The following is a 13,697-nucleotide window of genomic DNA, read 5'->3' as shown; positions in this document are numbered from 1 at the left end:
CCATAATAAACCCCAGGAAGAGTAGCTGCTGCCTTGGCAGGAACTAACGGGGATCCATAATAAACCCCAGGAAGAGTAGCTGCTGCCTTGGCAGGAACTAACGGGGATCCATAATAAACCCCAGGAAGAGTAGCTGCTGCCTTGGCAGGAACTAACGGGGATCCATAAAAAACCCCAGGAAGAGTAGCTGCTGCCTTGGCAGGAACTAACGGGGATCCATAATAAACCCCAGGAAGAGTAGCTGCTGCCTTGGCAGGAACTAATGGGGATCCATAATAAACCCCAGGAAGAGTAGCTGCTGCCTTGGCAGGAACTAACGGGGATCCATAATAAACCCCAGGAAGAGTAGCTGCTGCCTTGGCAGGAACTAATGGGGATCCATAATAAACCCCAGGAAGAGTAGCTGCTGCCTTGGCAGGATAAATACAAATGTGTTTGATGTATTTGATACCATTCCACTTATTCCGCTCCAGCCATTACCACAAGCCCGTTCTCCCCAAGGAGCCACCAACCTCCTGTGCCCATAACCGCCTGTCTCTCACCACAGTTGGTATAGCCCATAATCCCCTGTCTCTCACCACAGTTGGTATAGCCCATAACCCTGTCTCTCATCACAGTAGGTATAGCCCATAACCCACTGTCTCTCACCACAGTTGGTATAGCCCATAAACCCTCTCTCTCACCACAGTTGGTATAGCCCATAACCCCGTCTCTCACCACAGTTGGTATAGCCCATAACCGCCTGTCCCTCACTACAGTTGGTATAGCCCATAACCCCCTCTCTCTCACCACAGTTGGTATAGCCCATAACCCCAGTCTCTCACCACAGTTGGTATAGCCCATAACCCCCAGTCTCTCACCACAGTTGGTATAGCCCATAACAGAGATGATGGGGAAGTCTCTGTGTTTGCGGTGGGAGCGGAGCAGGTGTCTCTTCCTCCTCAGACGTTCCAGAGCAGAGCAGATCTTCAGCTCTCTCTCCTGCAACACTCTCTGCTGTACCTCCATCAGTGTCTCACCTAAAGACAGGGAGGGAGGGGTTAGTCGCCTAGACAACAGGGAGGGAGGTGTTAGTCACCTAGACAACAGGGAGGGAGGGGTTAGTCACCTAGACAACAGGGAGGGAGGGATTAGTCACCTAGACAACAGGGAGGGAGGGGTTAGTCACCTAGACAACAGGGAGGGAGGGATTAGTTACCTAGACAACAGGGAGGGAGGGATTAGTCACCTATAGACAGGGAGGGAGGGATTAGTCACCTAGACAACAGGGAGGGAGGGATTAGTCACCTAGACAACAGGGAGGGAGGGGTTAGTCACCTAGACAACAGGGAGGGAGGGATTAGTCACCTAGACAACAGGGAGGGAGGGATTAGTCACCTAGACAACAGGGAGGGAGGGATTAGTCACCTAGACAACATGGAGGGAGGGATTAGTCACCTAGACAACATGGAGGGAGGGATTAGTCACCTAGACAACAGGGAGGGAGGGATTAGTCACCTAGACAACAGGGAGGGAGGGATTAGTCACCTAGACAACATGGAGGGAGGGATTAGTCACCTAGACAACAGGGAGGGAGGGATTAGTCACCTAGACAACAGGGAGGGAGGGATTAGTCACCTAGACAACAGGGAGGGAGGGATTAGTCACCTAGACAACAGGGAGGGAGGGATTAGTCACCTAGACAACAGGGAGGGAGGGATTAGTCACCTAGACAACAGGGAGGGAGGGATTAGTCACCTAGACAACAGGGAGGGAGGGATTAGTCACCTAGACAACATGGAGGGAGGGATTAGTCACCTAGACAACAGGGAGGGAGGGATTAGTCACCTAGACAACAGGGAGGGAGGGATTAGTCACCTAGACAACAGGGAGGGAGGGATTAGTCACCTAGACAACAGGGAGGGAGGGGTTAGTCACCTAGACAACAGGGAGGGAGGGATTAGTCACCTAGACAACAGGGAGGGAGGGGTTAGTCACCTAGACAACAGGGAGGGAGGGATTAGTCACCTAGACAACAGGGAGGGAGGGATTAGTCACCTAGACAACAGGGAGGGAGGGGTTAGTCACCTAGACAACAGGGAGGGAGGGATTAGTCACCTAGACAACAGGGAGGGAGGGATTAGTCACCTAGACAACAGGGAGGGAGGGGTTAGTCACCTAGACAAATGTAATTTAATAGGTGCTCTTATACGGACCAATTTATAGTTCAGTAAGTGAAGTGTATTGAAGTGAGGAAGCAGAGACATCCACAGGTTACGAGGAGCACCCAAGACATATTCCTGTAGGCTCACCTGAACCCATGATGTACCTGGAACCGCCACCCTGCTGGTCCAAGTTGGCCACTTCATTTCTCAAACGGGATCTGTCAGAAGAATACATTGTGTATATGTTGGAAAACATCATGTTCAATAGTATTTCAGTGTATGTGTTCAAAACAGTACAGAATCAGTTTCAATGGAGGTGCATTAAAATGACACTAGATGGTGCTGTGAATCACATACTGGAAAAAACAACCTTAACACAGCTGATCCATTATATTGACCCGATACTCTAGTGGCCGCTCTAACAATGAAAATAAATGTCTTCAAACATGGAAGGCAGTCGGGAGGAGGCAAGATCAGGTGAGACCATTCTACGCATGTGAACAACAGCCACAATGGTTTTCACTGGTTACCACAGTCACAAAGTCCAAATTCATATAAATAAATATTTGCTTTTTGGTCTTAATTTAAGGTTGAGGTTAGGCATAAGGTCAGCAGTGTGGTTAGGGTTAGGCATAAGGTTAGCAGTGTGGTTAGGGTTAGGCACAAGGTTAGCAGTGTGGTTAGGGTTGAGGTTAGGGTTAGGCATAAGGTTAGCAGTGTGGTTAGGGTTAGGCATAAGGTTAGCAGTGTGGTTAGGGTTGAGGTTAGGGTTAGGCATAAGGTTAGCAGTGTGGTTAGGGTTGAGGTTAGGCATAAGGTCAGCAGTGTGGTTAGGGTTAGGCATAAGGTTAGCAGTGTGGTTAGGGTTGAGGTTAGGGTTAGGCATAAGGTTAGCAGTGTGGTTAGGGTTAGGCATAAGGTTAGCAGTGTGGTTAGGGTTGAGGTTAGGGTTAGGCATAAGGTCAGCAGTGTGGTTAAGGTTAGGCATAAGGTTAGCAGTGTGGTTAGAGTTGATGTTAGGGTTAGGCATAAGGTCAGCAGTGTGGTTAGGGTTGAGGTTAGGGTTAGGCATAAGGTTAGCAGTGTGGTTAGGGTTGAGGTTAGGGTTAGGCATAAGGTCAGCAGTGTGGTTAGGGTTGAGGTTAGGGTTAGGCATAAGGTTAGCAGTGTGGTTAGGATTGAGGTTAGGGTTAGGCATAAGGTCAGCAGTGTGGTTGAGGTTAGGGTTAGGCATAAGGTTAGCAGTGTGGTTTGGGTTGAGGTTAGGGTTAGGCATAAGGTCAGCAGTGTGGTTAGAGTTGAGGTTAGGGTTAGGCATAAGGTTAGCAGTGTGGTTAGGGTTGAGGTTAGGGTTAGGCATAAGGTTAGCAGTGTGGTTAGGGTTAGGCATAAGGTTAGCAGTGTGGTTAGGGTTAGGCATAAGGTTAGCAGTGTGGTTAGGTTTGAGGTTAGGGTTAGGCATAAGGTTAGCAGTGTGGTTAGGGTTGAGGTTAGGGTTAGGCATAAGGTTAGCAGTGTGGTTAGGGTTAGGCATAAGGTTAGCAGTGTGGTTAGGGTTAGGCATAAGGTTAGCAGTGTGGTTAGGGTTAAGCATAAGGTTAGCAGTGTGGTTAGGGTTGAGGTTAGGGTTAGGCATAAGGTTAGCAGTGTGGTTAGGGTTAGGCATAAGGTCAGCAGTGTGGTTAGGGTTGAGGTTAGGGTTAGGCATAAGGTTAGCAGTGTGGTTAGGGTTGAGGTTAGGGTTAGGCATAAGGTCAGCAGTGTGGTTAGGGTTAGGCATAAGGTTAGCAGTGTGGTTAGGGTTAGGCATAAGGTCAGCAGTGTGGTTTGGGTTGAGGTTAGGGTTAGGCATAAGGTCAGCAGTGTGGTTAGGGTTGAGGTTAGGGTTAGGCATAAGGTTAGCAGTGTGGTTAGGGTTGAGGTTAGGGTTAGGCATAAGGTTAGCAGTGTGGTTAGGGTTAGGCATAAGGTTAGCAGTGTGGTTAGGGTTAGGCATAAGGTTAGCAGTGTGGTTAGGGTTGAGGTTAGGGTTAGGCATAAGGTTAGCAGTGTGGTTAGGTTTGAGGTTAGGGTTAGGCATAAGGTTAGCAGTGTGGTTAGGGTTGAGGTTAGGGTTAGGCATAAGGTTAGCAGTGTGGTTAGGGTTAGGCATAAGGTTAGCAGTGTGGTTAGGGTTAGGCATAAGGTTAGCAGTGTGGTTAGGGTTAAGCATAAGGTTAGCAGTGTGGTCAGGGTTGAGGTTACGGTTAGGCATAAGGTTAGCAGTGTGGTTAGGGTTAGGCATAAGGTCAGCAGTGTGGTTAGGGTTGAGGTTAGGGTTAGGCATAAGGTTAGCAGTGTGGTTAGGGTTGAGGTTAGGGTTAGGCATAAGGTCAGCAGTGTGGTTAGGGTTAGGCATAAGGTTAGCAGTGTGGTTAGGGTTGAGGTTAGGGTTAGGCATAAGGTCAGCAGTGTGGTTAGGGTTAGGCATAAGGTTAGCAGTGTGGTTAGGGTTAGGCATAAGGTCAGCAGTGTGGTTAGGGTTAAGCTTAGGGTTAGGCATAAGGTTAGCAGTGTGGTTAGGGTTAGGCATAAGGTCAGCAGTGTGGTTAGGGTTAGGCATAAGGTCAGCAGTGTGGTTAGGGTTAGGCATAAGGTTAGGGTTAGGCATAAGGTTAGCAGTGTGGTTAGGGTTAGGCATAAGGTCAGCAGTGTGGTTAGCAGTGTGGTTATGGTTGAGGTTAGGGTTAGGCATAAGGTTAGCAGTGTGGTTAGCAGTGTGGTTATGGTTGAGGTTAGGGTTAGGCATAAGGTTAGCAGTGTGGTTAGGGTTGAGGTTAGGGTTAGGCATAAGGTTAGCAGTGTGGTTAGGGTTGATGTTAGGGTTAGGCATAAGGTTAGCAGTGTGGTTAGGGTTGAGGTTAGGGTTAGGCATAAGGTTAGCAGTGTGGTTAGGGTTGATGTTAGGGTTAGGCATAAGGTTAGCAGTGTGGTTAGGGTTGAGGTTAGGGTTAGGCATAAGGTTAGCAGTGTGGTTAGGGTTGAGGTTAGGGTTAGGCATAAGGTTAGCAGTGTGGTTAGGGTTGAGGTTAGGGTTAGGCATAAGGTTAGCAGTGTGGTTAGGATTGAGGTTAGGGTTAGGCATAAGGTTAGCAGTGTGGTTAGGGTTGAGGTTAGGGTTAGGCATAAGGTTAGCAGTGTGGTTAGGGTTGAGGTTAGGGTTAGGCATAAGGTTAGCAGTGTGGTTAGGGTTGATGTTAGGGTTAGGCATAAGGTTAGCAGTGTGGTTAGCGTTGATGTTAGGGTTAGGCATAAGGTTAGCAGTGTGGTTAGGGTTGAGGTTAGGGTTAGGCATAAGGTTAGCAGTGTGGTTAGGGTTGAGGTTAGGGTTAGGCATAAGGTTAGCAGTGTGGTTAGGGTTGAGGTTAGGGTTAGGCATAAGGTTAGCAGTGTGGTTATGGTTGAGGTTAGGGTTAGGCATAAGGTTAGCAGTGTGGTTAGGGTTGAGGTTAGGGTTAGGCATAAGGTTAGCAGTGTGGTTAGGGTTAGGCATAAGGTTAGCAGTGTGGTTAGAGTTGAGGTTAGGGTTAGGCATAAGGTCAGCAGTGTGGTTAGGGTTAGGGGACAAAAACTGTTACCCACAAGGAGTACAGGGAGCACGGGCACATAGACAATAACCCCACTCATTATATAAACCTCTAGTTAAAACCAAGGTACCATTTTAATTCATTGTAACAATAGATGAAGTGGTCCCAGAAAGCTCCAAACTTCCAACCAGAATAAAGGGTAGTTCCCTGTAATGTTTGTTAATGGTCACTAGATGGGATAAACTCCATCAACAGCAAACCATAAAACAGTTGGCGCCAAGTGCCTTTCTCAATGGAACACCCCCCCCAAAATAATTCCCTCCCCTGAGGGATTTGAACCAGCAACTTACCGGTCACTCTCTCCCTGCTCTAACCACTGGGCTGTCATGCCCAGGTGCATTGATATGTACCAGTCACTCTCTCCCTGCTCTAACCACTGGGCTGTCATGCCCAGGTGCATTGATATGTACCAGTCACTCTCTCCCTGCTCTAACCACTGGGCTGTCATGCCCAGGTGCATTGATATGTACCAGTCACTCTCTCCCTGCTCTAACCACTGGGCTGTCATGCCCAGGTGCATTGATATGTACCAGTCACTCTCTCCCTGATCTAACCACTGGGCTGTCATGCCCAGGTGCATTGATATGTACCAGTCACTCTCTCCCTGATCTAACCATTGGGCTGTCATGCCCAGGTGCATTGATATGTACCAGTCACTCTCTCCCTGCTCTAACCACTGGGCTGTCATGCCCAGGTGCATTGATATGTACCAGTCACTCTCTCCCTGCTCTAACCACTGGGCTGTCATGCCCAGGTGCATTGATATGTACCAGTCACTCTCTCCCTGATCTAACCACTGGGCTGTCATGCCCAGGTGCATTGATATGTACCAGTCACTCTCTCCCTGATCTAACCATTGGGCTGTCATGCCCAGGTGCATTGATATGTACCAGTCACTCTCTCCCTGATCTAACCATTGGGCTGTCATGCCCAGGTGCATTGATATGTACCAGTCACTCTCTCCCTGATCTAACCACTGGGCTGTCATGCCCAGGTGCATTGATATGTACCAGTCACTCTCTCCCTGATCTAACCACTGGGCTGTCATGCCCAGGTGCATTGATATGTACCAGTCACTCTCTCCCTGATCTAACCACTGGGCTGTCATGCCCAGGTGCATTGATATGTACCAGTCACTCTCTCCCTGATCTAACCACTGGGCTGTCATGCCCAGGTGCATTGATATGTACCAGTCACTCTCTCCCTGATCTAACCACTGGGCTGTCATGCCCAGGTGCATTGATATGTACCAGTCACTCTCTCCCTGATCTAACCACTGGGCTGTCATCTGACATGTATGAACTGTTTGTAAAGTAGACAAGACTGTATTTTAGTTGGGAGGAGATGACACCAACAACACCAATCCTCAAAACATTTAGATCCTCAAAATCATAAAACATAGATCAATAAATGAATATATCTTAAATAAATAATATGTTTTGCCTCCAAAAGGTTATGTGCTGATGTTGGTAAATATAAAGAAAGAAGCATTAAGACGGTGTAAAAAGATAAACAGCCTCCTTTTAAATTCAAGAGAGGAAAAACTATATTCCGTTATCATGCAAATCAAAAACAATCACAAAGAACTCCCATCAAAATAAGAATGAATAATACATAAATACATCTCAATTAAATAAGAGACTAGAGATGATGTAAGAAATATGTTTAATAGAGCTTCTATTAACATTGGGTTAGAGGTTATTGGTACAGGCAGTACCACCTCCCCACACAAACAACATGTTGTTCTGGTTGGGGTCAGATGCACAAAGGGACTCTAGGGTTAAGGTTAGGGTTAAGGTTAAGGTTAGCAGTGTGGTTAAGGTTAGGGTTAAGGTTAGCAGTGTGGTTAAGGTTAGGGTTAAGGTTAGCAGTGTGGTTAAGGTTAGGGTTAAGGTTAGCAGTGTGGTTAAGGTTAGGGTTAAGGTTAGCAGTGTGGTTAAGGTTAGGGTTAAGGTTAGCAGTGTGGTTAGGGTTGAGGTTAGGGTTAGGCATAAGGTTAGCAGTGTGGTTAGGTTTAAAATCACATTTTAAGATGATAAATTGTAGAAATGGGCAGGGTTTATGACTTTGTGGCTGTGATAACTAGTGACGACCAGGCACAACTCCGATATAAAGTGTTGCAAGGATGCAGGGCTGACCCCAATTAGTTGACTGGTCGATTGTTTGGTAGTTAGGCTGTTGGTCCACCGAGATTGTTTTAGTCGAGCAGTAACAAATATAAATATATATGCGAACTGATCCATTGCGGAGGCCTAGACTAAAAGCCAATTTATGCTTGATTCAAAAATGTAGTCGGAGGCTCCATGTGGAGGGTGAGAAGGAGGGAAGAAAGTATTTGATCCCCTGCTGATTTTGTGCGTTTGCCCACTGACAAAGAAATGATCAGTCTATAATTTTGATGGTAGGTTTATTTTAACAGTGAGAGACAGAATAACAACAAATAAATCCAGAAAAACGCATGTCAAAAATGTTATAAATTGATTTGCATTTTAATGAGGGAAATAAGTAATTGACCCCTCTGCAAAACATGACAGTACTTGGTGGAAAAACCCTTGTTGGCAATCACAGAGGTCAGACGTTTCTTGTAGTTGGCCACCATGTTTGCCCACATCTCAGGAGGGATTTTGTTCCACTCCTCTTTGCAGATCTTCTCCAAGTCATTAAGGTTTCGAGGCTGACGTTTGGCAACTCGAACCTTCAGCTCCCTCCACAGATTTTCTATGGGATTAAGGTCTGGAGACTGGCTAGGCCACTCCAGGACCTTAATGTGCTTCTTCTAGAGCCACTCCTTTGTTGCCTTGGCCGTGTGTTTTGGGTCATTGTCATTCTGGAATACCCATCCACGACCCATTTTCAATGCCCTGGCTGAGGGAAGGAGGTTCTCACCCAAGATTTGACGGTACATGGCCCCGTCCATCGTCCCTTTGATGCAGTGAAGTTGTCCTGTCCCCTTAGCAGAAAAACACCCCCAAAGCATAATGTTTCCACCTCCATGTTTGACAGTGGGGATGGTGTTCTTGGGGTCATAGGCAGCATTCCTCCTCCTCCAAACACGGCGAGTTGAGTTGATGCCAAAGAGCTCCATTTTGGTCTCATCTGACCACAACACTTTCACCCAGTTCTCCTCTGAATCTTTCAGATGTTCATTGGCAAACTTCAGACGGCCCTGTATATGTGCTTTCTTGAGCAGGGGGACCTTGCGGGCGCTGCAAGATTTCAGTCCTTCACGGCGTAGTGTGTTACCAATTGTTTTCTTGTTGACTATGGTCCCAGCTGCCTTGAGATCATTGACAAGATCCTCCCGTGTAGTTCTGGGCTGATTCCTCACCGTTCTCATGATCATTGCAACTCCACGAGGTGAGATCTTGCATGGAGCCCCAGGCCGAGGGAGATTGACAGTTCTTTTGTGATTCTTCCATTTGCGAATAATCGCACCAACTGTTGTCACCTTCTCACCAAGCTGCTTGGCGATGGTCTTGTAGCCCATTCCAGCCTTGTGTAGGTCTACAATCTTGTCCCTGACATTCTTGGAGAGCTCTTTGGTCTTGGCCATGGTGGAGAGTTTGGAATCTGATTGATTGATTGCTTCTGTGGAAAGGTGTCTTTTATACAGGTAACAAGATGAGATTAGGAGCACTCCCTTTAAGAGTGTGCTCCTAATCTCAGCTCGTTACCTGTATAAAAGACACCTGGGAGCCAGAAATCTTTCTGATTGAGAGGGGGTCAAATACTTATTTCCCTCATTAGAATGCAAATCAATTTATAACATTTTTGATTTTTATAACCAGATTATTTTGTTGTTATTCTGTCTCTCACTGTTCAAATAAACCTACCATTAAAATTATAGACTGATCATTTCTTTGTCAGTGGGCAAACGTACAAAATCAGCAGGGGATCAAATACTTTTTTCCCCTCACTGTATATCACCAGTAGTACATTTACCGTTAATTCCTATAATTTATAATCTGCAATGTTTGTTTGGTTTACGGTCATTTCTGTTGATGCATTCAATATATTATTATTCCAGTCTTTTACCGTTCTCATTGTAGGAGTGGACACGTTGTTTGCAGAGCCACAACCTATCCTACACTTGTGAGAAACAAGTTTTGGTTTATTTCATTTATGAGTTTTGTCAATTTAGTCATTGTCTTTTGTCAATGATGAGTAAGGACGCGCACCTGATTACGCAAAGAACTAGGCTACTTGGCCTGCGGACAAATGTAGGCCTATAAATGTTCCCATTTGGGGATCTGATAGTATTTCTGATTGGCTTAACGCACCACCACTAATGAGCTGTGGAGCTTCTCAAAGTCATGTTTTCTTCGCCTTAAACAGCAAGTAAACCTCAAGCAAACAAAGTATGTTTTTACATCCATTGAGAATGACAATAGTTCCTCAATGTATTAGAAAAATCTTTCCAGCTCTCTCCCTTTGGATAACCACTCAGCGTGAAAGGGAAAAATGTCATGCTCTGATCCAGTGGAAACGTCATAAAATAGGCCTAGCTGATTACTTCTTACCAGTGCTTGACTTGGACTGAAATAGGTTCCGGTACTCATTTTGGGTGCTGGTTCTGTTTATATTTAGGTGCAGGAGCTCCACAGTACTTTTGAGCTAATATTCTATAAGAGGAACAGGAGCTCAAGCAGTAGAACATTTGAGGTGCCGATACTCAGCTCCGATGAGCTCCTGCCCAAGTCAACCACTGCTTCTTATCCCTTGTGCAAACAGCCTACAGCTGTGTCTGTCCCGAGGTCACTGACGCAGGAAACTGAGGGCCCAGAATACATTTACATTTTTAGTCATTTAGCAGACTCTCTTATCCAGAGCGACTTACAGTTAGTGAGTGCATAAATTTTTTCATACTGGCCCCCCGTGGGAAACAAACCCACAACCCTGGCATTGCAAGCGCCATGCTCTACCAACTGAGCTACACGGGTAGAGCATGGCTCGCTAGGGCAAGCTTTGGGGCTGGACCCAACTTAATAGTTGATACAATGTTTCAAGTTCATTGCAGACAGGCCACATCGCAGGCAGGCTGCAATGTTTTTATTTGTTGGCTTTGTGGAGGCTATTTTTACATAGTTGGCAATGGCAATAGAAGTGACTTTTTAGGATTGTATAATTTTCATTTAGATTTTGATATAATTTTGATTAACCACATGACAATGATTTTGAGATATGAAGACGTTATTACAAATTAAATGAAACTGTTCCACAAAAATGTGCAGATCGGTAGAAATGGTAAGCTAAATTGGCATTCCACATGAGAAAGGTTGTTGACTCCTCGTGTAGCCTATTACCGGCAACTTCAGGAGCGTAACGGCAGAATCTGAGAAAGCCAGCAGCAGCGGAAAGAGAATAGTTGGGTCAGGTTACGTTTTTTTCTTCTTCTGGTTTTCTAGATCTCTGGCGCCCTCTTGAGGCATCAAACCGTAAGCTTAAAGCGTCAGACAAGCTCAATGCATTTACATTTTTAGTCATTTAGCAGACGCTCTAGTTGATCATATTAAAACACATATAGTGTGTCTATATATGGAAAAATACACGTTTAAAAATGTCGAGCAATCGATTGGTCGAAGAACAGACGACTTTCGGTCTACCAATATTTTTTGGGGCCAGGGACAGCTCTACCAGGATGTCACGTTTCCTACTTATATCAGTACACTAGTAAGAACTTAATCATTACCAAACTTCTATAAGATCAAATAAACCTCACGTAGCAAATAAGCCATTCCAATTGCTGTTAACCAAATTCGATATTCGTTGACCTCCATACAAAATCTGCTTGACTGATGAGCCTCTACCTCTCTGACTTTATACATTGTAATACACTAGTATGAATCCTTGGGTGATCCCCAGGTAAATACTAGGATGCTACCTGAGTAGTGGAATCTCAGCCAGGGATATCTGTAGCTTGGCCTCCTTGGTTCTGGCGTTACAGCGGAAGATATGGAGAACCACAGAGTATCTGTCAAACACCTTCACCCCCCACGCCTCCTCAAACTCTTTCTGAAAGGAAAATATACTATCAGAGTCAAGTCTATGCAGCCAAATGTCATATTGTGACAGGTCAATGGGACAATAAAGACTCAATCTACACTATAGTGCATTGGTAAAGCTCTCGTCTCCCACTCTCACCTCTGAGGCAGGGGACAGACGCTCCACGTTGACAAACACAGCAGTTACTCCCGGAGTTCTTCTGATTCTCTCTAAGAGAAAAAAAATCACAACAGGATTCTGGACTCAATACAGTAATGCTAAATAGTGACTCACATTACATCGCATATTACCAAGCATTGCCTGTCAAATTGCATCAGGGAGAGAGAACAGACTTCATAATACAGAATTAGGGCGAGGGTTAAGGCAGGGTAAGTTACGGTTATGGGGTTAAAACAGGCTGGGTGAGACCTGCAGACCTGTGAGAGTCTGGAAGTTGCCTTTGCCAAAGATCATCTTCTTCTCTGGTGTCTTGGTGGAGAGGATGATCGTGTCAATGACACTCCAGTTCTGTAGAGTGTTGACCAAACCCACTGCCTCCGCCATCATCAGATTAGCTGTGAGAGAGAGAGAGAGACACATGACATGAGGAAAGAACTGCTCCGTCCCAAATGGCACCCTATTCCCTGTATAGTGTTCTACAGTTGATAGGAGGACTCTGGTCAAAAGTAGAGTACTAAATAGGGAATAGGGTGCCATTTGGAACGTACTATTAATGACATAACTGCCTGACATGGTTAAAAGGCCAGCTCCTGAGTTTCCACTCACCTGTGGTCAGGTACTGCTTCCTGCTTCCCCATTTCACATCAGGATGGACGATGAAGATGCGGTGGTCTCCCTCGCCGACCATCGGGATCTGGTGTTGAAACAGATCATCTATCTCACCGTCATCTATATAATCCTCCTCCTCCTCCCCGCCCAGGCTTTCATGTCCCGGGGTATGGTTGTCGTCCCTAATCTTCAGCTGGTACGCTGACAGTGAAAAGCCTCTGTGTTGTAAGGGGATAGATGTCTGCCATGACACTGTTGTAGCTCTGTGACGTTGACGGCCATATTGTGAGATATGCTGACATGACGATTGATTGACATGATGTGATCTCTTATGGCATTTATAACTTGTTGGTAACTTCAGCCAGTTCTCTGCGCGATAATACTGCTGGTGCTGCAACTCTACAAACCATGAATAGGTCCTTTTGGGGAATAAACGGGCAACTATATTGTTACTTAACATACAATACTTTATGGTTGACATGATAATGGTTTCCTAACGTTAGCTAGTAACCTAGCTATGTAGCGAACTAGCTAGCTAGCCAGCTAACTTTGCCACTAACCTTGTCACTGGGAAGTGAGTGAGACGAAAACAACGCATTATAACTACAGTACTAGGGACATTAGCTACAAAAGGATTTTTGCAATATTGAACCAGTGCTGAAATGCAATTAACTTAGATGATAGAAGTGACTTATGAAAAAGGTTTAAAACGGTCTAAAATAACGTGCTGGTTTTGAAGCTGCACATATCGACTAGACCCTTCCGGTAGCGCATGCTTTTATGTTTCTGAAAGCAGACAGCACCCCCTGGTGGACATAGTGTGGTAGAGGCAGCGCAATAACCTCAGACAACCAGGGACAGACAACCAGGGGACAGACAACCAGGGACAGACAACCAGGGACAGACAACCAGGGACAGACAACCAGGGACAGACAACCAGGGGACAGACAACCAGGGGACAGACAACCAGGGGACAGACAACCAGGGACAGACAACCAGGGACAGACAACCAGGGACAGACAACCAGGGACAGACAACCAGGGGACAGACAACCAGGGGACAGACAACCAGGGGACAGACAACCAACAGTCAGAGGAGGATGGTTCAGGTGTTGGCTGGATCTATGGTTCTTCTGCATAAACTTAAAATACATTTG

General features: G+C 46.0%; 1 protein-coding gene across 1 annotated transcript in view; it reads right to left on the bottom strand.

The window, feature by feature from the left end:
- The window catches only part of gtpbp6 (GTP binding protein 6 (putative)), a 37,749-nt gene extending 24,454 nt beyond the window's left edge, over positions 1-13,295 (bottom strand). Inside the window, exons 1-6 of the mRNA XM_084197366.1 lie at positions 12,539-13,295; positions 12,190-12,327; positions 11,912-11,982; positions 11,652-11,782; positions 2,292-2,362; positions 861-1,019 (exon numbers count right to left, since the gene is read on the bottom strand). Of these exons, the coding sequence (XP_084053492.1) occupies positions 861-1,019; positions 2,292-2,362; positions 11,652-11,782; positions 11,912-11,982; positions 12,190-12,327; positions 12,539-13,022 (1,054 nt within the window). The 5' untranslated portion in view covers positions 13,023-13,295. The remainder of the gene's footprint in view (positions 1-860; positions 1,020-2,291; positions 2,363-11,651; positions 11,783-11,911; positions 11,983-12,189; positions 12,328-12,538) is intronic.
- Between the last annotated feature and the right edge of the window lie 402 nt (positions 13,296-13,697).

The sequence above is a fragment of the Coregonus lavaretus genome (assembly GCF_964263955.1).
Source record: "Coregonus lavaretus genome assembly, contig: HAP1_SCAFFOLD_2047, whole genome shotgun sequence".
NCBI lineage: Eukaryota > Metazoa > Chordata > Actinopteri > Salmoniformes > Salmonidae > Coregonus > Coregonus lavaretus.
Note: the sequence above shows the minus strand (reverse complement) of the source record. Positions and strands in the feature narration are given on the sequence as shown.